Source organism: Nothobranchius furzeri, chromosome 1, assembly GCF_043380555.1.
Source record: "Nothobranchius furzeri strain GRZ-AD chromosome 1, NfurGRZ-RIMD1, whole genome shotgun sequence".
Classification (NCBI taxonomy): Eukaryota; Metazoa; Chordata; class Actinopteri; order Cyprinodontiformes; family Nothobranchiidae; genus Nothobranchius; species Nothobranchius furzeri.
In genome coordinates this window covers 70,736,473-70,760,861 of record NC_091741.1, presented here as the reverse complement: position 1 = coordinate 70,760,861, position 24,389 = coordinate 70,736,473, and the positions used below count along the sequence as shown (strand labels likewise).

The following is a 24,389-nucleotide window of genomic DNA, read 5'->3' as shown; positions in this document are numbered from 1 at the left end:
AAGAAATGAGATACAAACGTAATTCCATGGCGTGATGGCGAATTTCGCCATGCTCCCAAAGCCCCGCCTTTATTCGAAACCTGCCAGTACTATAGATCAAGTGACCTCAACTTGTCTGCTGCCATTTGACAGTGATTGCTGGTGATTGGTTAAAAGGAGTCCGATAGGGAGCTGTGAAAAAAAGAGTGGCGTGGCGACAGGTCAAAGTTTGAGGCTTAGCCACGCCCACACCTTTATACTTATATAAAATCCGACGGTTGAATTTTTTCATCTATGTCTTAAGAGTATATAGCAGATGGTTGAAGGCGATTGATGAAAAGGGCAATGGTGCAACACTCTCCAAACAACGTGTGCGAATACCACTAAATCGAGTCCTTGGACCAAAATGGCCGACTTCCTGTGCGACTTTGCACTTGGCTCCAAGAGACTTTTTTCTAGGTCCTGAGACACCACATTAGTGTACCAAATTTTGTACTCCTCAGTCAAAGCATGGCTTGGGGCTGAAAGTTTTAATGGTCCTAGGGGGCGCTATTTCAGAAAATAGGCCACGCCCACCGGATGTTCACATCACATTTTGTGGGGGGCCGAACTAGGATCACTCCCAAGAGGTTTTGTGGCGATATCTCTAGAAATGGCGAAATGGGAGGCAAACGTAAGGCCACATCGGTACGCCTGACTTCGCCGCGCCGTCACAGCCCCGCCTTCTGCAGAAAACTCCCATAAAGTGACGCCAAGCAACCCCAACTTGTCTTCAGTTAACTGCTACAAATTTGGGATGATTATTTGAAAGGGCGAATTTTTGAAAATTTCCCAGTAAAACTTGACCTTTTAAGTCCTGAGGGGGCGGGGCTTATGTGACATCATCAATCGACCATTCATTTGTCTTCGTGGGGCGATGCCGATTGTCCATAGAAAGTTACTTTAACTGTAATTCTTTCATTTATGAAATTATAGCAATTTGAATTTTTTTGGCGAGTGCTTGAACTTTGAGGCCTGGTCCCGCCCCTTCAGTATTTACGAAAAGTCAATTTTATTGTCTCATTTTAATCGTCCATCGCTTCTGTTCGATCGCACACTATTTTTGAGACGATCGTGCGAAAAATGACCAAACTGTTCAACCAAATATAGACCCTAGAAATGGCCAAAACGTGGTCAAAATGGCCACTTTAGTCCAAAATGGCCGACTTTCTGTTTGATATTGACCATGGGTGCAAGAGGCTTTTCTGTGCGTATTGTTGAGTTCTACAAGTGTAGCAAATTTCATAACTCTACTATGAAAAAAGGTCAAAGCGGAGGGGTATTTTTAATTTTCCAGGGGGCGCTGTTGAAACATTTTTTTACCAACTTTCACGTTGCCATTGAAATACGTAAATTTCACGCACTTTCTATATTGGGCCAGAATTTGGTGAGTTTTTGGATATGCTAAGACCCCCTAAAGGCCGTCCAAAGACGCGGAAGAAAAAGAAAGAAAAAAAAAAATAATAAACGGAGCAGATACAATAGGCCTTCGCAGCGCTTCGCTGCTCGGGCCTAATAAACGGAGCAGATACAATAGGCCTTCGCAGCGCTTCGCTGCTCGGGCCTAATAATAAACGGAGCAGATACAATAGGCCTTCGCAGCTTCACTGCTCGGGCCTAATTAAAGCTGCAAGCAGCGTCGTTCGGCCCTCGCAGCGAAGATGCTCACCCTCCTTCCGCACCCCCTCCGCTCCATCCCCGATGCTCTCCAAACCCAACTCCCCGCCGCTCCGTCCTGGCCGGCAGCACGGGGCACCAGGGCACGTCCACGGACTGAAACGTCCACCACCCTGACACCAAGAAAAGCTAACAGTCACCTCATCCACACCTCACCCTGAATCAGCATCCCCTCCGAGCCTACCATTATATTACATGTCTCACCACTAGGGCATACTTTATCTTTAGCACACTGTTGGTGTGATGACACAGACCAACTTTAGTGCTTTTTTGCCCATATTTATTAAAGTTTTCGAAAGTTAAAGTTATCTAGGGGGCGCTGTGATCAATTACAGAAAAATCCCATTGAGGTCAGCTTTGGTTGACAAGGACAGTTTTCTGTTATTTTGGCATCAAACGGACGTTGTGTGTGTTATCTAAAGCCAGTGAGCTGAAAGGGGCGGAGCTACAGGGATTTGAATCAACAACCACATCAATGTGTTTGGTGCAGTCACGTGATGTCACAAGCCAAGTATAATGCCATTCTGACTTTGACTTTAGAAGTTAATAAAGTTTGAACCCATCTAGGGGGCGTTGTGACCATTTACAAGTAAATGCCATAGAGGTCATCTTTGGTCATCAAAGATGGTTTTCTGTTAATTTGGAATCAATCAAACGTTGCATGGGTCATCTAGAGACAAAAAGCTGTAAGTGGGTGGAGTTAAAGTGAATTGAACAAGTGATCACATACATGTGTTGATTGCAGATGTGTGATGACTCCCACAATGTTTGATGTAGTTTGGAACTTTTTTGCAGAAGTTACAAAGGTTTTTTGTATCTAGGGGGCGCTGTCCCAAATTTAAGAATTATTCCATGAAGAAGTTTGTAGGTTGATGACAGTCATTTGTGTGCAGTTTGGTGTGAATTGCATCATGCATGTGTTATTAAGGGCCTAATATCTGTCAGGGGGCGGAGCTAAAGCAATATCAACAACTTACCACAGGACTGTGGTGGGTGCCATTGTGTGAGTACACATAGCAAGTTTGGTGCAGTTACGACCTCGTCTGTAGGAGTTATTACAGTTTTAATGGTGTGTAGGGGGCGCTGTGGTGACATTACACAACTTTCACCAACGGTGTGTGCCTCGTTGAATAAAGGGCATGATTGTTGATTGCCATGTTCAGTCTCGGGCAGATCGGAGGTTGTTAGTGGAAGTTACAGTCAAACGTAAGGTCACGGCGTCACGCCAGAATTCGCCGTGGCATCAAAGCCCTTCCCTTTCTGAAAAGCTATCAGATCTGAATGGTCATTACAACATCATGAAGACAGTGCATGACCTTAGTGTCATGTTGACTAAAGTAGAGGGGACAAATATGGGCATTTCACCATTAAAAAATAGACTTCCTGTAGTCAGGGGGCGGGGCATAGGTGATGTCAGCTGTCCACATTGTCATTGTCTTGAGATGTGGTCAATGATCACACAGACGGAGTTTGATATAGATCTGATCATGCACATGGGAGTTGTTAAGTCAAGTAATGTAATGGCGAAAGGTCAAAGTTTGAGGCTTAGCCACGCCCACACCTTTATACTTGTATAAAATCCGACGGTTGAATTTTTTCCTCTATGTCTTAAGATTATATAGCAGGAGTTTGAAGGTGATAGGTGGAAAGGACGACGAGACATCATTCTCCTAATAACGTGTGTGAAAACCACTAAATCGAGTAATTGGACCAAAATGGCCGACTTCCTGTGCGACTTTGCACTTGGCTCAAAGAGACTTTTTTGTAGGTCCTGAGACCCCACATTAGTGTACCAAATTTCGTACTCCTCAGTCAAAGCATGGCTTGGGGCTGACAGTTTTAATGGACCTAGGGGGCGCTATTTCAGAAAATAGGCCACGCCCATTTGATGTTCACATGAGATCTTTTGGGGGGCCGGACTAGGATCACTCACAAGACGTTTCGTGACTGTATCTATAGAAATGACGACATGGGAGGCACATGTATGGTCACGGCGGTACGCCTGACTTCGCCGCGTCGCCACAGCCCCGCCTTCTGCAGAAAACACCCATAAAGTGACGTCAAGCAACGCCAACTTCTCTTCAGTTACCTGCTACAAATTCGGGCTGATTATTCGACAGGGCGAATTTTGGAAAATTTCCCAGTAAAACTTGACGTTTTAAGTCCTGAGGGGGCGGGGCTTGTGTGACATCATCCAGCGACCATTCATTTGTCTTCGGGGGGCGATGACGATTATCCATAGAAAGTTACTTTAACTGTAATTCTTTCATTTGTGAAATTATAGCAATTTGAATTTTTTTGGCGAGTGCTCGAACTTTGAGGCCTGGCCCCGCCCCTTCAGTATTTACGAAAAGTCAATTTTATTTTCTCATTTGAAGCGTCCATCGCTTCTGTTCGATGGCACACTATTTTTGAGACTATGGTACGAAAAATGACGAAACTGTTCAACCAAATATAGACCCTAGAAATGGCCAAAACGGCTAAAAATCGCCATTTCAACCCAAAATGGCCGACTTCCTGTTTTATATTGACCATGGTTGCAAGAGGCTTTTTTGTGCGGACTGTTGAGTAGTACCAGTATACCAAATTTCATAACTGTACGATAAACTAAGCTTTATGGAGAGGGGTATTTTTCACTCTTTAGGGGGCGCTGTCGAGCCACTTTTTTATCAACTTTCACATCGCCAGTGAAATACGTAAATTTCACGCACTTTCTATATTGGGCCAGAATTTGGTGACTTTTTGGATATGCTAAGACCCCCTAAAGGCCACCCAAAGACGCGGAAGAAAAAAGAAAGCGTAATAATAATAAACGGAGCAGATACAATAGGCCTTCGCAGCGCTTCGCTGCTCGGGCCTAAAAAAAAAAAAATTAAAGCTGCAAGCAGCGTCGTTCGGCCCTCGCAGCGAAGCTGCTCGCCCTCCTTCCGCACCCCCTCCGCTCCATCCCCGACGCTCTCCAAACCCAGCTCCGCGCTTGTCCATCCTGGACGGCAGCCGGGGGCACCAGGGCACATCTGGCAGAACAGAAAGTCAACCACCCCGACACCAGAAACCGTGAACGGCCTCCTCGTCCACACCTCACCCTGATTCAGCATCCCCTCTGAGCCCAGCATTACACGTCTCACCACTAGGAGATACTCTATCTTTACCACACTGGTGATGTGATGTTCAGTCTCTGGCAAATCGGAGGCTGTTTGTGGAAGTTACAGTCAAACGTAAGGTCACAGCGTCACGCCAGAAATCGCCATGGCATCAAAGCTCCTCCCTTTCTGAAAAGCTATCAGATCTGAATAGTCATTAGAACATCATGAAGACAGTGCATGACCTTAGTGTCATGTTGACTAAATTAGAGGGGACAAATATGGGCATTTCACCATAAAACAGAAGACTTCCTGTAGTCAGGGGACGGGGCTTAGGTGATGCCAGCTGTCCACATTGTCACTGTCTTCAGATGTGGTCAGTGATCACACGGACAAAGTTTGAAATTGATCTGATCATGCACAAGGGAGTTATTGAGTCAAGTAACGTAATGGCGACTGGTCAAAGTTTGAGGCTTAGCCACGCCCACACCTTTATACTTATTTAAAATCCGACGGTTGAATCTTTTCCTCTATGTCTTAAGAGTATATAGCAAGAGTTTGAAGGTGATCGGTGGAAAGGGCGACGAGACATCATTCTCCTAATAACGTGTGCGAAAACCACTAAATCGAGTACTTGGACCAAAATGGCCGACCTCCTGTGCGACATTGCGCTTGGCTCCAAGAGACTTTTTTGTAGGTCCTGAGACACTACATTAGTGTGCCAAATTTCGTGATCCTCAGTCAAAGCACGGCTTGGGGCTGACAGTTTTAATGGTCCTAGGGGGCGCTATTTCAGAAAATAGGCCACGCCCACAAACTTCAGCTGTCCAATTCAATTAGGGGTCAGAGTAGGATCACTCATCAGAAATTGTGTGGCGATGTCACAATGATTGAAGAAATGAGAGACAAACGTATTTCCATGGCGTGATGGCGAATTTCGCCATGCTCCCAAAGCCCCGCCTTTATTCGAAACCTGCCAGTACTATAGACCAAGTGACCTCAACTTGTCTGCTGCTATTTGCCAGTGATTGCTGGTGATTGGTTAAAAGGAGTCCAATAGGGAGCTGTGAAAAAAAGAGTGGCGTGGCGACAGGTCAAAGTTTGAGGCTTAGCCACGCCCACACCTTTATACTTATTTAAAATCCGTAGGTTGAATTTTTTCCCCTTTGTCTTAAGAGTCTATAGCAGAAGTTTGAAGGTGATTGGTGAAAAGGGCAATGGTGTAACACTCTCCAAACAACGTGTGCGAAAACCACTAAATCGACTACTTGGACCAAAATGGCCGACTTCCTGTGCGACTTTGCACTTGGCTCCAAGAGACTTTTTTGTAGGACCGGAGACACCACATTAGTGTACCAGATTTCGTACTCCTCAGTCAAAGCATGGCTAGGGGCTGACAGTTTTAATGGTCCTAGAGGGCGCCATTTCAGAAAATAGGCCACGCCCACAAACTACAGCTGTCCAAATCTATTGGGGGTCAGACTAGGATCACTCACCAGACATTTTGTGGTGATGGCACGATAATTGAAGAAATGAGAGGCAAACGTATTGCCATGGCGTGATGGTGAATTTTGCCATGCTCCCAAAGCCCCGCCTTTTTTCAAAACCTGCCAGTACTGGAGACTAAGTGACCTCAACTTGTCAGCTGCTATTCGCCAGAGATTGCTGGCGATTGGGTAAAAGGAGTCCAATAGGTAGCTGTGAAAAAAAGAGTGGCGTGGTGACAGGTCAAAGTTTGAGGCTTAGCCACGCCCACACCTTTATACTTATTTAAAATCCGACGGTTGAATTTTTTCCTTTATGTCTTAAGAGTCTATAGCAGAAGTTTGAAGGCGATTGGTGAAAAGGGCGATGGAGCATCACTCTCCAAACAACGTGTGCGAAAACCACTAAATCGAGTACTTGGACCAAAATGGCCGACTTCCTGTGCGACTTTGCACTTGGCTCCAAGAGACTTTTTTCTAGGTCCTGAGACACCACATTAGTGTGCCAAATTTCATAATCCTCAGTCAAAGCATGACTTGGGGCTGACAGTTTTAATGGTCCTAGGGGGCGCTATTTCAGAAAATAGGCCACGCCCACCGGATGTTCACATCACATTTTGTGGGGGGCTGAACTAGGATCACTCCCAAGAGGTTTTGTGGCGATATCTCTAGAAATGACGAAATGGGAGGCAAACGTAAGGCCTAAGCGGTACGCCTGACTTCGCCGCGCCGCCACAGCCCCGCCTTCTGGAGAAAACTCCCATAAAGTGACGCCAAGCAACCCCAACTTGTCTTCAGTTACCCGCTACAAATTTGGGGTGGTTATTGGAAAGGGCGAATTTTGGAAATTTTCCCAGTAAATCTTGACCTTTTAAGTCCTGAGGGGGCGGGGCTTATGTGACATCATCAATCGACCATTCATTTGTCTTCGGAGGTCGACGACGATTGTCCTTAGAACATTTCTTTAACTGTAATTCTTTCATTTATGAATCTATAGCAATTTGAATTTTTTTGGCGAGTGCTCGAACTTTGAGGCCTGGTCCCGCCCCTTCAGTATTTACGAAAAGTCAATTTTATTGTCTCATTTTAATCGTCCATCGCTTCTGTTCGATCGCACACTATTTTTGAGACGATCGTGCGAAAAATGACCAAACTGTTAAACCAAATATAGACCCTAGAAATGGCCAAAACGGGGTCAAAATGGCCACTTTAGTCCAAAATGGCCGACTTCCTGTTTGATATTGACCATGGGTGCAAGAGGCATTTCTGTGCGTATTGTTGAGTTCTACAAGTGTACCAAATTTCATCACTCTACTATGAAAAAAGGTCAAAGCGGAGGGGTATTTTTAATTTTCCAGGGGGCGCTGTTGAAACATTTTTTTACCAACTTTCACGTTGCCAGTGAAATACGTAAATTTCACGCACTTTCTATATTGGGCCAGAATTTGGTGACTTTTTGGATATGCTAAGACCCCCTAAAGGCCATCCAAAGACGCGGAAGAAAAAAAAAGAAAAAAAAAAAAAAGAAAAAAAAAAATAATAAACGGAGCAGATACAATAGGCCTTCGCAGCTTCACTGCTCGGGCCTAAGCGGAAGAAAAAAAAAGAAAAAAAAAAAAAAGAAAAAAAAAAATAATAAACGGAGCAGATACAATAGGCCTTCGCAGCTTCACTGCTCGGGCCTAATAATAATAAACGGAGCAGATACAATAGGCCTTCGCAGCGCTTCGCTGCTCGGGCCTAATAATCAAGTCATCAAAGAGTTATTGTATATTACAATGGCTGTTGGCAGGAAGGATCTCCAGTAGCGGTCAGTGTTGCAGCGAAACTGAAGAAGCCTCTGACTGAAGATACCCTTCCGCTGTCGGACAGTCTTGTGGAGAGAATGCTCAGGGTTGTCCATAATTTTCTTGATTCTCTGGAGAATCCATCATTGCATTATCTCCTCCAGTGGTTCCACAGTCGTCCCCAGAACAGAACCAGCCTTTGTTATTAGGCTGTTGAGCCTTTTCAGGTCCCTGCTTCTGATGCTGCTACCCCAACAGACGATGGCTGAAGAGATTACACTCTCAACAACAGACTTGTAGAAGATCTGCAGCATCTTGCTACAGACATTAAAGGACCTAAGCATCCTCAAGAAGTGCAGTCTGCTGTGTCCCTTCTTGTAAACGACTTCGCAGAACCTCTCCACTGCCCTCCGGCAAGCTTCCCTGTCCATGGTGATGACCTGGGGAAGGGAAATGTTTCCTTTGAAGGACCTTGTGGTACACCACCTTGCTGCCTCAAAGGTGTCCTCAAGCAGAGAATTCTCCTAATCAAAAATAAAGACAATATTAAAATTACTGCTGTCATGAGATTAAAAGCATATTTTACATTAATTATGTATGATCTGTAATTAATCTGTAATTAATTTTCCCTGCTTCAGCACAGCTGATTTCAATTGATGGCTGGTGAACAAGCTTTTGCTTCACTGCAATCATCTCAATACGGTCTGCTATATCACAGAAACTCCAAAAACATGCAAGGTAGTGTGCCTTGAGGACCAGGGTTGAAAAACACTCCTCTAATTATTATGAATGGCACCTTTTTAAGTCTGCTTAAGTCACATCATTTACTAATTTGTTGCTAGTTAGGAAAATTGGCTTTACACCATTTTTTCCTTATTCTATATTTAGCATGTAACAATGATTAAAAAACAAAACTAACATATTTTCCCTATGTAATGTATAGTATTTCTCCCTCAACAGTAGATTGTGCCAGATATTAATATTGTTCTAAAACTTGATAAAGGAGCTTTAAGTCAAGGTTTATATAATTACACATATCAGATTAGCACTCTAACCATAATAATAAAGCCCGTCAGGTGTAGAACCCAGATACGAACATAAAAAGCTTAAAAAACTAACATATTTCCCCCTGTAAAATATATTTTCCATCAAAAAGTCATCATGACCACACAACATATCTCCCCAACGCTATAAAAGTGTTCCTACAGGTTTCTTCAACTTAAATTTAAGTCTGTTTAAGATCTTTCTAAAGCCATATAGAAAATTAATACCTATTTCATGGCACTATCAGAAAAAAAATTATTGAACTAGTTTTCATTTATTTATCTATACAACTTTACCAATATATTTTGACAAAACACTGGGTGGGCACTTGGTAGAAGATCGGTAATATTTTTAATCAAATGGTTACAGTGTTTCCCCTAGGAATTTTTCCAGCTGTGGCGGGGATGGGGGGTGGTGTGGGGTGGGGGGGTGGGGGGGTGGGGATTATGACACGTCTCTAAATAAAGTAAAGTTTTCCAGTGCAGATTGGAGACAACCCATAGAAGCACTGATTTGATCTCATTTCAGAGAAAAATAGAACAGGTTAGATGCACCTAATAAATAAAATTACTAACAAACTCAGGAATGTGTTTCTTTGCTTCACTGTTCTGGTGCTGAAAATATCACTAATGCGGATCAAAGGAGATACACAGATGAATGCACCTCTTATTTATTATTTGGAGACTACATTTACTGCAGCTGGCAGAGGCCGAGATTGTTTCTATTGATACACGGAGTTTACAGAATCATTTTAAATTTTAATAGGGGAAGACTGCAGGAGGGAGCGGTAAAATACAGGGGGTCCCCAGCAAAAACAAGAAGCTTTACGAGTCTGATGAAACCCGCTGGTTTTCCATCAGGCAGTCACGGGGCAGCTCCAACGACCCAGTGGCTGTGTTGGGTCGGTTACCGAGCCCAGTCCGGTACCGGTGTACCGGCTCGGCCGTGAAGAGCCGAGGCGACGTCGTGCTCTGCTTAAGATCGATGCGTGAGCAGCCTGAGAGGTCGGGTGTTTCATCTGAACCCTTAAAACCTCCAGCAGGCTACGCTGCACTATTGACGTGTCAGCGACGTGACATGTCTCGGAGAAAGCGTAAAAACACGTTGGACGCTTCTTCTGAAGCGGGAAAATAACACTTCTTAAGTTGTCGCTGTTGCGCTCACGCCGCAATACAGTATTAGATGCGGTTAAATTCAGACATGAAAAAATAAATAAGTTTTACATGAATAAGTGATGATTAGCCTGGCGGGGGGAGGAAAATCTGGCCTAATAAGCACTGGAGGAAACCCTGTCAAGATCGTCAACACTCGTTTATCTTAATGATGTTGAAACATGTAAACCAAAAAGCATTATATCCACTGCTACCTTTCTAATTTTAAACTCAGTAACTTATGCTGTAACTGTACCTTGCTCTGCCTGCTCCTTTCTTCTTGCTGCCCGCCGGCTGTGATCACAAGCGACAACATAGTAGTTCCCGCTGCTTCTTCGGGAAACAGCGCAATAAATAAATAAATAAAACTTGGATCTTGTAGGCGTGGCAGTAAGATTTCAGCCGTGGCGGGCCGCCACGGCTACGCCTATGTAAGGAAAACCATGGGTTAAAAATATAACCGGATCCATCTGGTTTGACATTAGAACCTTAACAATAATTTTTGTTGCCTATATTTTAGTTTAATTTTAATTTACTTTCAAATTCATAAATTCAATGCTTTTAAGACTCTGCGGGAACCCTGTAAACATTTCTCCTCAAAAGTAAGTCGCCATGCATATGCAAAATAGGCTATATGTATTATCTAAAACTCATAATGGAAAAAAACCCTTTTATTTCCAAGTTTATAAAACGTTCGCCCCAACATTAGTCCTTGATATTGTTAAAACAGAGAAAGAAAAATCCTAGCTTACGTCCATTTTGGCAGCTACTTCCCTCTGTCCCGGTGTCGGTACAAGATCTGCTCGGGTGCAAGATCGGCTCGGGGTCCTTCGACTGCCGATGACGTCAAAGTACAGCAAACCCACTCGGACAAAATACACTACACATCTATACTGTTGGAAATAATTTAGCAGTTTCGTTATTAAAATAATGTTTCTTAAGACGTAAGACAAAGTACGTGACAGGTGTGGTCGAAACACACATCATTAGTTTTCATTTAAATTGCAGTACAACAGATGTGGGCGTAAGACAAAGCGGATTAGAAAATAGCTCTTTTAGCCCCGTTGACTTGCATTCATTTTTTTCGTTCGTCCAAGGACCCATGAGCCAACCGGAAAGGGAGGAGACTTAGGCTCCCTATGCAAATATGTGAACCAGGTGTGCTGTAGCAGAGACATGGAAAACGTGCAGGACTGGGGGGCACTGAGGACCAGGGTTGAGAAACACAGTTTTAGAAAAAAAAATATATAAAAAACCCTATGTTGTATGCCAGTGGGGATGTTTTGGTGTCCCAGCAGCAATCACATCCACCACACAAGCAAAGAAAATTAAAGGCTTTACAACTAGCGAAACTTCTAAAGTATATGAGAAGTTAGGGCATGCACATTGTAATTTACTTTTAGAGAGGTTGCAAACTTGAAAGATGCATTTTCTAGAGAACCGGTCTGCATGCTGGTGCATGGAATATCTATCTATTGTCTGAATGAAGCAGAAAAATAACATTAAATTTGATTTTAAATCTTTCTTTTTGTTTCTAACCAGAAAATGCAGGCGGTGTCTTTGGAGGAGGATGGGACGTCCCCCTGTGCTTCTGTTTTCTGAAAGAGGAAAACTTCAATCACTTGACTACATTGTCTTCATCGGCTGCTGTAGTGTCTTATGAAACCTCTGGAGGCGTGGTCTGATTGGTCCTTGAAACCTGTGAGAAGACCTAACAGCCAATCAAGAGTCCAGCTTTGTAAGTCTGACTTCCTCATCTAAACAGCTGCTGCAGTCATTCAGCTCACTCAGCAGCAGTGTGTATGTGTGTGTGTGTGTGTGTGGTCTTCTCTACCCTCCCCTCCTTTTCTCCACAAACTCAGCCTCCTTTTTGCTCCCATCCCCCCTCTTTATTACACGTTTCTCCCTTCACTCACACACACTTTTGCCACATGAGGCTGAGCAGTGAGCAGCTGTTTGTGAGTCAGTGGATAAAGTTACAGCAGTGTTTGTTTTCCATGGTGCAGCGGCTCCTCTGCAGTGATTTCTGCTTCACACTGGACTCAACACAACCCGGTGGAGAGGGGAGATCTCCGTTCACTGCAGCTGGATTGGGATTTTACCTAAAGGTAATAACGGTCTCCTTACCTGTAAAACACTTTGGTTCCCAGGATGATGGTGGAGCCTTAACCTCTCTGAACACTTTTGCTACAGATGTTTCTATTTTATGTGTCATAGTCAACATTTTAGGAGCCGGTTAGATACCAAATGTTTAATAAAAATATATTTGGAGCATTTACCAACAGCTTTTCACTGTGGCATGCTAAGTTTAGTTTAGAGACTAGTTACTATGAGTAAACATTTTGACAAAATGAATGTTTTAACGTTTAGTCCTTCAGGTGGGGGTCCTTGCACCTTTAGTTTCCTCTGTTCTGAATCAGCTCATCGTTTTTTTTATTTGTAGATTTTTCATATGAGAGAAAATTGCAAAAAAAAAAAAGCATTTAACCAGGTGAGTACATTCTGTCCACTGATTGGTCAGGTTGGGTAGGGGTGGGGCTAACAGAGGTAAACGCAAGAAGATGGTTCTATATTCTGAGACTGAGCTCTAAGCCCCTCTCCCTAGTCTTCAGTTCATGTTTGGTTGCTACGAGTCTGTGGCTGTGTCCAAATTCAGGGGCTGCATGCTCATGAGGTCGGATTTAAAGACCAGTGAAGTCACAGTGCCGCAATGAACACTGCCCAAATTTAAAGAGTGCTCAGAATGCGGTCTTAAAATCGGTTTTTCTTTTTCCCGATTTTGAGAACAGGTGCGGTGTAGTGTCCTCACCTCTATACATCCTGACATGCACTGCAGGACATCACACAGATGGATGTGAAGTACAGAAGCGTTTTCATGTTTTCAGTACCCCAATTTACTCATGTCATGAAGCTAGCTTAAGTTGACATGAAATTGGTAAGAGTTTTTAGACTTAAAGGCAAATGATACTTCACCAGCGTATCATTGGGTCTCAGCCTGACATACAGCTAGGTGACAGGAGGACATCTGCCGAAGTAGGAGCGGGACTGCTTTTTAAGGCTAGACTGTCCAAATTTACAGCTGTTGTCCTTTCTAACCAGTCAGGGCAGAACACGTTCTCCTGAGACCAATGAGGATGCAAATTTAGACACAGCCAGTAGCTACAGACCCTCTCATGTCCCAGAATGCAACAGAAACCTGGCTACTGGAGGCTGTTTGGCTCAAACTTGAAGCATACTCAAAATTGTATCGGATCACATTCTCACTTTAAACAAACTTCTCTAGAGTTGATTTGCATTCGTACAGACCACTTGTCCAACAAATCTCAATACGGTTGTTTAGTTCCCTAGTGCGATTACTGTGTTTACATCTGAGCAAGAGGACTGCACCAAGGACAACAGCAGGGTTTGATTTACACTGACTAAACAGGCCAGGTGTGAAAACGTTCGTCATGTCCAGTTAGAGTCGTAAAGAGCTGAACCGTCTTTGGGTGTCTAGAAAAGCGCTATATAAGTTCAATGCATTATTATTATTATTATTATTAACCTTTTGTTTAAGGAGGAAAAAATCAGGGTTATGTCTAAATATGAGTGAAACAATGTAAAAAAACCCTCTTTTGTCATAACTAAAAGTTCAAGAGTAATATTAGAAAATGTTAGAGTAATAAAGTAAAATTAGAGTAGTCATAAACGAATGAAAAAGTTTTGCAAACTCTTGATAATTTATTGGAAATTCCTTCTGAAATGAATGAAATGTTTTAAGAAATGTTAAAATCCAGAAATATTGGCCTTGATCGGCTGTTCAGATGTGGTTTGATGTAATTAACCTGTGTTTTTCCCACTTCATATTGATGTGCAGACATCCAAGCCCAACCTTAGATTACAACTGCTACCGCACTAAGAAGACATTGCAGAAATTGAGCTTGCATATTTTTAAAAACTTTTTCCTTGGTTTGCTACTGTTAGAGCTACAGCAGACGTACCGCCAATGCCGGCATAATCCACTGATGCCCGTCATCATTTTCAGAGGATAAAGATTCCGTAGAAAATATTTTTTGTGACAGAGCTGCTTACTGAATTACATTTAAGTGGAAAATAACAAATGGTTGTTCACACTCATTTTGTGTGATGCGGTCACAAGTGGTCATTTGGGAAAATATTCTAATACCGGGTGTGAAGACGGCTGCTTACTGTCTGTGAGTGAGTCACACACCTGCATGATGACAACTCAACAGCTTCTGGAGGTTTAAAGTCTGTATCACCCGACGTGTCTCCGGTGCTCCTCCTGCTGTTTGAAGATGGAGGAGTGGAAGTGCTGGGTCTGCACTCGGAGTGTTTTTGTGCTGTTATAGCAGAAGAACAGAAGTTTAAATCACAGAATCACAGATCTGATTTTGTACTTGGTTTTCACTTTAAGATCTTTAAAACTACCCTGACTATATTTTGTGCGTTCTGTGTTTTTCCTAACTGCATTACTTGTTTATTTTTTAACACAGAAAAAAGTAGTTTTTACCTCTTTTGCTGACGTTTCGACCACCACTGCCATCTTTTTCAGAGCTAGCTGCTGTTGACGGCGTCACTTCCTTCTCCGTTTATCCGCTGGCAGTAGGAGACGGTGTCGCCGTCTACTGCCCATGCTCTCCTCGCCGATGACACAGTCTCATGTGTGAGCCAATGTGTAGACCCTATCGTCTCTGTTCATGGTTGTGTGCCCACGTCTCCTTATTTTCTCCGTAGTTTAGCAGGACTGTTTGATCATGTTGTGATTTAGAAATAGGAAAACCTTGCATTCAGTGGAGCGGTTTCATCCGGGGAAAACTGACATCAAACACATGACATCACATAGTTTTATCAGTGACACATGATTATGTTTATAATTCATCACAGTCATGTTGGTGTGGTGTTAGCTGCACATTTCTGTAATCAGCATCATAAGTTACCTCCTCACACAGACATTATTATTACGGAGCCAAAGATGATGTTCAGGTCTATCCTCTAAACCGTAGACGGTGGCTCAGCTGAACCATGTAATGGCTAATTGTCTCAGTGGTGGCAGCGTTTGTTGCTCCGTAAGCAGCTGGCCGGCCCCCCGGTGGGCCGACACGAGCTGCTTCCTGCTCTGAATATTTATGACAGCACCTCTGCTTCTCCTCAGGTCTGTGTGACATACGCTGTAAACGGAGACATTTTATCAGCAGCTCTTCTCAGCCTAATTAAATTACAAAGTCTGCATTAGTGGATTAATAAAAAGTTGTGGTGTGTTAAATCAAATCCAATAATGGCACATATTACTGGTAATATCGTCATAGAGAATGTATTTCTCTGAATTTGTTAATCATATTTTTTACCATCATATTATATTGGTTTTTCTTTTAACATAAGGAAGAGCAGACACACATCTGGATCAGATTTGTTATCAGTATGCAGCTTTTAACGTGTGCTGCTGAGACAGCGCAGCTGTAAAAACAAGTTGTTGGCAAATAAAATGTGTGTGTGTGTGCTGCTACCAGTGACATTAGGCCTGGCATCACTTCATCTTCAAATGATGGATAGAAGACATTTTTTCCCCCCATAAACAGCAAAAGTTTGAGGAAAATGAAATAGTTTTCATTTTTTACTGCAATAAAGTTAAGAAATGGTCTGCTGCTTTGCAATCTAACTGATTGATCCAAAGGAGTGTTTCATGGCTAACAGAGATACCATAGAGTGTTTTTAACCAACACAGGTTTGTTGTTGTCAGTCTAAACCTGACAGCATTTAGGTGATGATTCATTAGTTGAGAGTGATCATGAACCAGAACGAGATAACTGATGAATGAAATCTGCTTCTGAAGGTTCGATCAGTCCAGAGTTCATCTTCATGACCAAGAGTTAAAGGAGCACTCGGTGATGCAAACAAAGCCACTTACCGACGACACACTCTTTCACATGGCTCTTTATGTCAAGCAGTCATAACAAAACAGCTTCAGTTTAATATATTAATCAAAATGATGAGAGTTGTGTTATTGCGCAATGTGCCGATTATAAAATATAGCATGTGATGATGTTTCCTCATGAATAATACCCCCAAACCCATTTTTGGCTGCATTTGTGCATTTTCCCATTTCAGCTGAAAATTTAGAATTTTATTTTGAAATTCCTGAAAAGCCCAAACGTCATCTTCAGCAATAAAGCTGTTAACAAAATGTACAACTTTTAATTCCCAGGTGAACAAATGGCTGAAACAAAACAAACTTGTAAACACTCATGTTTCTTATCAGCTAAGCTAAGTTTTGTACATTGATTGTGTGTGTGTGTGTGTGTGTGTGTGTGTGTGTGTGTGTGTGTGTGTGTGTGTGTGTGTGTGTGTGTGTGTGTGTGTGTGTGCGTGCTTGTCAAGTCTAACATTGTCTTTGGTTTTATTGTACAAGGACAGCACCAAACTAAACTAAACTAAAAGTTGTAGGTAATACCGTCCTCCTCCTCCCGACACCAGGCCCTGCCCCTTCTCTGACTCAGCTCTGGATTCTGAAATTTGTCTGGCCTGCACAGAATGACTTCCGATATAAATTAATGTTGACAAAAAGAACTCGTATCTCAATAGTGCTAACGATAATATTTGATCATATATTGTGCCTAACTTTGCTCTCAAAGGTTTGAAATGGCATGATTTAGAAGCCAAGTTTCTCTTTGTTGTAGTGATCACCAATATGGAGGTGCCCTGGAAGCTCCCACACATCATACTTCCCAAACCAGCTTCATCCTCTATGCGTCCCCAAGGAGCAGTAAGGAGGGGTGCTATTAAAAGCACACTGAAAGAGGAACTTCAAGAGAAGTCCGATGGCTCATCAGAGAAGGGCGATGAGGTAGGAGAGGAGAAGCTCAGCCCAGAGGAAGAAAGTGCGTCGGAGCCTGTTAATCTAGAAGTTATAGGAACGAACACCGGTCCAACAATGTTCAGGCTTCCCTCACAAGACAGTTTGTCAGGGGAAAACACCGTTTCAGAGGAGATGCTGGCAGAGGAGGCCAGGAAGAAGAGTAAAGAGGAGGAAGCAGCAGCTAAGGAGAGGGCTGCTCAAAGACAGCAGCTGGCCATAGAAGAGCTCGTCCAGTCTGAGAGGAATTACCTCCGAATGCTGCAAATATGTTCAGTGGATATCAGGAGCAGCCTGCAGCAGCTTCAGGTAAGAACTGCTCACAGCAGCCTGTCCACATTAAGACTAACATCATTTCACTGTAGCTAAAAGAGTAAAACAGTCTCATTAAGTTCAACGTTCACAAAAAATATCATCACTGCTTCATTTGAATAACTTGTTGCTTCTTGAGGAGGTTTGAGCATCTGATAAGGATGCCTTCTAGGGGAGGTGTTTCATACATGTCCCACCGGAAAAAGACCTCATGGCAGACCCAGGACTCACTGGAGTGATTAGATCTCATATTTGGCCAGATAATGTCTTGGAGTCCCTCTGGATGAGCCAGATGGAAGTGGCTGAGGAGAGGGAGGGGTGATGATCTCTCCTTAGGCTGCTGCCTCATAGACCCAGTTCCAGATAGCACCAGAAGATGAATAAAAGGAACAATGATGGGTTGAATTGTTTCCATTTTTTCTAGTTCAAATTCAGTGTTGTTGTGATGCAGTGCTGTGCATGTTCATTGATACATACAAGATACTGTAACTATTAACCTTCATAAAGCACAACTGCTTACAACATATCAAACCAAACACCACAGCTGATGGCTTCTTCAAATTCACCAAGTTTTTAAGTTGCACATTGCCAGATAGATTATTTACCAAACGTTCGTGAAAGGGCGTTCTCCTACTTCAGACGCACTTATTATTATTTATGGTATTTTATTAGTTATTTATAATTGGCTCAAGCCCTCCTCTTCATCATGCATTCACCCCCAGATGACCTGAGACTGGTCTAATTGGACAGCGTTGGCCGTTTATCAATACCAGAGTATGTTCTTGCAAACTTGACAGATTTGTTCTTATCATATCAAATGCGTATCAAATACCAAGTGCAGCATTTGGAACAGATCCGTACTCTTGTTACGCCACGGCAACAAGCGCTGTTTTAAGTTTATCGTTCAGACAAACAGCATCTTGGCTCCTGACTGGGAAGGCTGTTGATGGCTTAGTTAGGACAGATAAGAGCAAGTCTCAGCCAATCCCCCACAATGCGGCTCTAAAATTGGTCCCAACCCGGAAGTAAGAAAAATTGCAGTTCCACCCTCATCCACTGGGGGCTGGTGTCAGAAGCGAGCAAATCCTCATTGACTCCCATGTTAAAAATACCAATTTCACAGCAGAAATAAACATGTTTACAGCCTGGTACCAAAACATGTTTTTTTTGTTTAAATGATCTAGTTTACACTCATGACAACTCTGAGGGGGGTGAATTTTTTTCTCACTCTTCTGTTTAAATGTATTAAAAGCCTAAAATTCTGTATAATTAATGAGCATCCGACACACGTGACCACAGAGCTAGCTCCGTGGAAAGGCCTCAGTCTGAGCCTCGGTCTGGCTTGGAAACTGTTCCGGGAGTTTGTATATTCTTGTTTGGATATTGTTTGTGCAATTGTTGGACAAAATGACTTGCTGTGGCATTAATTGCACTAATAGAGCGTCCAAGGAGTCTCCACTTCATTTTTTTCGGTAAGTAAAATTATATTTATGTATTTTAGGTCACTGCCGAGCTGAGCTTAGCTTTTAACATGTACTGTTTAACCATGAAATTTAAATGTAATAGGGTAAAACCCAGTGCATTTAACATAATGCTGCAGTTTAGAAAATGGGTTGAAATATAACATGTTGGTGGAGCTGGGTTCCGACCATCGGCTTGTGGAGCTCTCGGGAGACTGATGTTTTCCACCCGTTCTTGCCTCCCCGCAGCTCGGTGCATCTCTGTCTGATCGCAGCGGCTCCTGTCTGCTATGCGGCTGCCGGCTTGTGGAGGTCTCAGAGACCTCTGTGTTCCACCCGGTTTTACCCAGCGGTCAGCCCGAAGTATCTCTGACTCAGATGCTCTGGTGTTGTGCACAGTTAACTCCATTGTAGCTAGGTTGCTACCTCCATTAGCTTAGCTCCCACCTCCACATTAGCTTTGGGTTAGCTTCAGATTAGCTTGTAGCTAGTTCGACCGGGTGTCGTCAGTTGATCCCAGCCTTACAGCCCCACCCTCAGCTCCATCTCTTCCCTTTCATGGAATTGTCTGTGCTTGACGGAACCTGTGACACGGTCAAAATGGCGGTGGTGGCCACCTCCCATTTTTCCTCAAAAACGTGTTATTCAGCCTATGGAAACCCATTGTCCATATATGTATGTCGATGGTCTCAGCTAGTAGAAGCTAACTGTTAGCATTAACTGCTCCATAACACAGCAGAACTCCTTCAGTCTTTTGTTATTTGTGGAGTTAAAATACCAACTTTGCAAAGTGAATGGAGTCAGTGGTAGAGTCATGTTGCTGTTAGCCAATCAGAAGCGAGATGTCCGAATATCAGGAAATAAGACTCCTGCCGTCTGAAGCTCACCTCTGCTCTGGCTCACTAGTTCCTGAAACAGAAGCAAGAGATTTTTTCCCACAGAGATTGACTCACAAGGCATTTCTTTATACTAGAGACTATAGAGCTCCGGGAGTTGACGTCACTTCTCCCGGCATGCAACAGTTCAAATCGAAACGGCGCCATATTGGTAGGTAGAAGCCGGCAGCTGGACTATTTGTTATTGTCAGAAAACTCAGACAGAAAATATGGTAGATTCCTGTTGTGCCCCAGGATGCGGAACAGACACGGACGACATAAGGAATGAGCCATCTACAGGATTCCCCAAGATCCGGAGTGCCGCAAACGTTGGATCATTGCAGTAAAACGCGCTAGTGACCGGGCTAAAATGAAGCTGTGGGATCCCGAGAGTAAAGGTTTTCACTTATGCAGCGACCACTTCATATCAGGTACTTAAACCAACGTTTCCTCAACTGTGTGTGGTATTTATTTTAAATGCTTTTATTACGATTCTTAGTGAGCTTCCTAAACTTATTTTGGCGTGGCTTTTTCTGTCTTACTACTCATAGCAACAAGTAAACATCACGTAAAACGTTGCCTCGTGAGTTCTGCGTGCTGCCGTTTACGTGTTTTATGATCACAGCAATTAACCGGCTAAGCTGTATTTCATTTTTAAGCGATGGTTGATCAATTGTCAGATCACACATAAAAAGCACTTTGGATTGCTGTCATCTGTCTCACCGAGACAGATCTCAGACAGATCCTGAGACGCTCCTGCCTGACATATTTATTTTATTCACGGAAAAAAAATCAGACTAGTGATTTCTCTTGGCGTTCAGTTTATACATTCAAACAGCACATTACTCTATTTAAACTACTTACGTGTAAATCTGTTATTTGTCCATCCATTTTCATCCGCTTATCCGGAGTCGGGTTGCGGGGGCAGTAGCGTCGAGAGGCCCAGACTTCCCTCTCCCCAGCCACTTGGGCAAGCATCCTCCGGGGAAATCCCAAGGGGTTCCCCGGCCAGGTCTGGTAAGAAGTCCGCTCCGACAGCTTCTGGCGTTTTTAAAAAGTATCCCAGGGGCACGGTAAGGGTCGGAGATGTTTAGTCTATTTAATTTCTGACTATATAAAATGATTTCTTCGGTTTTTAAGTGTGAAGTAAACTCCGACAAAGTAAAATCCAAGCTGATTCCGTTCACGTTCATGGTTACGATCCGTGTTTGTTTAGCTTCTTTTATGGCGTCTACTAACTGAGAGTCACGTGGGGTCCGGAGCTCTATTGTACAGGTGTTGACAAAGCAATCAGAATCCACTTTATTGTCATTGTCTCAGTGTCCTGAATAATAGAAAATTTTCTCCACAGTACAGCCTGACCAAGGTTAAACACAGACATGTATCAAAAACAGATACAGGCAGACCACGAAAGCAGCTGGCAAGGAGCTCAAATTTTTTGAGAGTTCAGATCTTTATATTGGTTTGAGTGGAGGATTTAAATGGTCCGAGTGTAACATCATACCGTACACTTGTTCAAGTAAACTGAATTTAAAGGTCCCCAAAACAACTTGTGTCCATGGAAATGTAACATGTAAAACAAAGACTGAAGATAAGACAGAACAAGATGAGCCCGAAGGACATTAGGTGTTCCTGTAGGCTGATGGATAAAATCAGTCCTACTCTACTTGTTCTGGAGGAATTTTTAAAACAAGTCAAACTCTCTGCTTTTATGAGAGATTAATAAGTTAGAGGGGCAGCTGATGTTTATAGGTAAACACAGGATGGATAGCGCTGGACCTTGCCTTCATGAAGTCAGAACCAAAGCACAGCCGTGTTGTCCTCCTCACAGACACGTCCCACAATCCTCTTGTTTATGATAGAAGGAACTAGGTGGCGGTCTTACTTGGGGCCGGCATAGCTCTTCGGTTTCTTCATGCTGTACAGATTTGCTCTCTCCTTCGTGGCCTTCTTGATGATCTTCTCCTGCCCAGTAGCCAGCTCCTCATCTGTGGGAATTCCTCCAGCCGCCATGCTAGTCAAAAACTAGAGCTTGGGACACCCGGGCAACCCGGGAGCTCACGGCGGCTCTCACACCGGTACGGAACAGTAACCTTGCAGCCATTTTTGTTTACTTCTTCCTTGAAGTTGGCGCTTAGTGATGACGTATGTTGCTGTTTGCAAATGAACCCCCTTGACGTTTAAAGTTATGAGCTTTCTATTCTGCCATTTTCCGTTTAGAATATAACCGTTTGTGATCCAATGCATTATGGGATACCTTGCTGGTCCAAGTTCGCAGAAGGATGTGTTGGTGCGTCTTCGATTCAGTGGGTGGAGCAAGAACACCTCCAGGAACTTTGATGTACTTGCCATATGTACTTAAAACGGTAGTTGGTTTCACATTGACGTTTTACCAGTACACAAGTTCAGACAAGTACGCATATTAAGAAAAGGTCATTGCCACAATACTGCTTATTTGCAAAAATACATGTAATTACATGTTTTCTATATTTGTACATTTTAAACCAATGGATCAGTAAAATGTGGAAGTTTCAAGGTAATGCCCGCTGAAGTTCTTCATAATGACTATAACCTGTCACTTGGTGCTGAAGCAGCTCTGCAGCATCCCAGAGCGCCGCTCTGCTGCAGCCCCCATGATGACTCAGTGGTGTCGGTGTTTCATTATGACTGAGGTGTTGCTTATTACTGAGGAATAATCATTTGTTATCGCTCTGCTAATGAAATGAAACCTCATAAAACAAAATGGATGTAGGTTGTGTGTGCTGAAGTGATTGAGTTGAGGGTAATCACAAGGATGATAACCAGGAGAGACAAACGGTGACAAAGATAATGCAAAGAAATAAAAATCGAAAAGCTTTTAGATCATGAAAAAAGAAAATGCTGAGATAAGGCGATGGGAAGACATTGATTAAGAACATAGGAGAAGATGGATTTAGATTGTGGGCTTGAATGAATGAGGTGAAAACAGACATTAAATTGGACGGAGGCAGCAGAGTGGAGAAGAGCTGAAGAGAAAAACAAAACTGCTTCATGAATGCTGGCTTTGTGAGATGGATGAGTTGTCTGATTGTTTTCCCACAAAAAGTGCTTATTGTTCTGTTTTCTACCATGTGCTGTTTTCTTATTAAAATGACCATCCCTAATGTATTCTATCAGCTGCAGCACAAAACTGATGCAGATTCATAAATGTTGTCTCAGTCAGAAGATTTATTATCCAAAACCTAAATGATTACACATGGACTGTGTCCATGTTCCTCTTCTTGAAAAAATTTCTGTTTTCATTGTTTTATTTTGTGAAGTGTTTTTTTCCAGACCTCTCCCTTACCTCAAAGAAAAAGGAGAAAATGGTGGGTGGGTGTGTGTGTGTGTGTGTGTGTGTGTGTGTGTGTGACATCATGTTTTATGATTGTTACTGATTAGTTGGTACAAAGCATGACTGTGATTGTTCCACGTCTTCATGGTACGTCTGTTACATTCATCTTGATAACAGCTGGAGGAGACTTTAAACAAGGCTTCTGCAAACACAGCCAAACTACATTCTTTCACCTTTGTTCCTCTCAAATGTTTTGTGTGTTTTTCAACCCCACCTCCTCCTTGATCGGTTTGTAGTTGTATGGTTAGGGTTCAGCCACTCTGTCACACCCACAAGTTTAATAGTTATTAACTATTGGCTGCATGGTGGCGCAGTGGTTAGCACTGTTGCCTCGCAGCAAGAAGGTTGCAGGTTCGAAACTCGGCTGCGGCCTTTCTGCGTGGAGTTGCGTGTTCTCCCCATGCATGCGTGGGTTTCCTCCGGGTACTCCGGTTTCCCCTACAGATCACAACATGCCCTACAAGTTAAAAATTGTACATCGCTTTGGCTAAAAGCATCTGCCAAATAAATAAACATCAACTTTAACCTCAGCCTAACAGTTTTTGTTAAGGTTCAGTTATGTTGTTTCTGATATACCTTTGGACAGATGTTGGGATCTTAAGATTTTCTTCTATTTTCATAAACTTTGCTTCAGTGAATCACAGATCTGAGAAAATAAGACGAGCACAAAAACGTAACATTTCTGAAATCCGATGCTGTCCTTTTGTTTCTGCGAGTAGAACTGCACCATGCAGATCTGATCAGGTGTGCATGAAACCATCATAACAACAAAACAAAGACATACTCTGCGTTATCTGTTGAATGTGTATGCACTGATGCAAAAATTTCTATTTTGACACGTGTGTAAAGGAACTGTGGAATAAACCGAATATTTTGCATTACAACACTGTAGCAGAGTGTCAAATATCTGCTTCCTAATTAAACATCATAGTCAAAAACTAGACAATCTGCTAAAGAGCAGATTCTTTAATTTGTGTTTTTCTTATGAATACATCTTCTCTCCTGAACCACCACAGCCTCCTCTAGCCAACCTGGACAGGCTGTTTCTTTACATCGAGGATGTGATGGAGGTGTCGAGCCGTCTCCTCAGCCTTTTGGACCGGAGGCCATCCGGAGAACCTCAGTTTTTACAAACCCTCTGTAAGACATGCAGCCCAGCCTAATTTACTGCTTCAGACCTGAAACATTTAATCACAGGAAGTGCTGCTTGACCTGGACAATCATACATATACTCAATTGTATAAAATTCATTCTAGCTAGTGAAATCTTATTTTT

General features: G+C 42.9%; 1 protein-coding gene across 3 annotated transcripts in view; it reads left to right on the top strand.

Annotated features, from left to right (window-relative positions):
* The window catches only part of arhgef37 (Rho guanine nucleotide exchange factor (GEF) 37), a 69,930-nt gene that overhangs the window by 24,309 nt on the left and 21,232 nt on the right, over positions 1–24,389 (top strand). Inside the window, exons 2-5 of one of the 3 annotated variants that reach the window (XM_054739375.2) lie at positions 11,787–11,982; positions 12,251–12,352; positions 16,919–17,403; positions 24,131–24,254. In XM_054739375.2, coding sequence (XP_054595350.2) covers positions 16,930–17,403; positions 24,131–24,254 — 598 coding nt within the window. In that variant the 5' untranslated portion in view covers positions 11,787–11,982; positions 12,251–12,352; positions 16,919–16,929. Of the gene's footprint in view, positions 1–11,786; positions 11,983–12,212; positions 12,353–14,843; positions 14,908–16,918; positions 17,404–24,130; positions 24,255–24,389 lie in introns of those variants that run through there. The other 2 variants (XM_070549999.1, XM_070549996.1) reach the window with 2 other exon arrangements.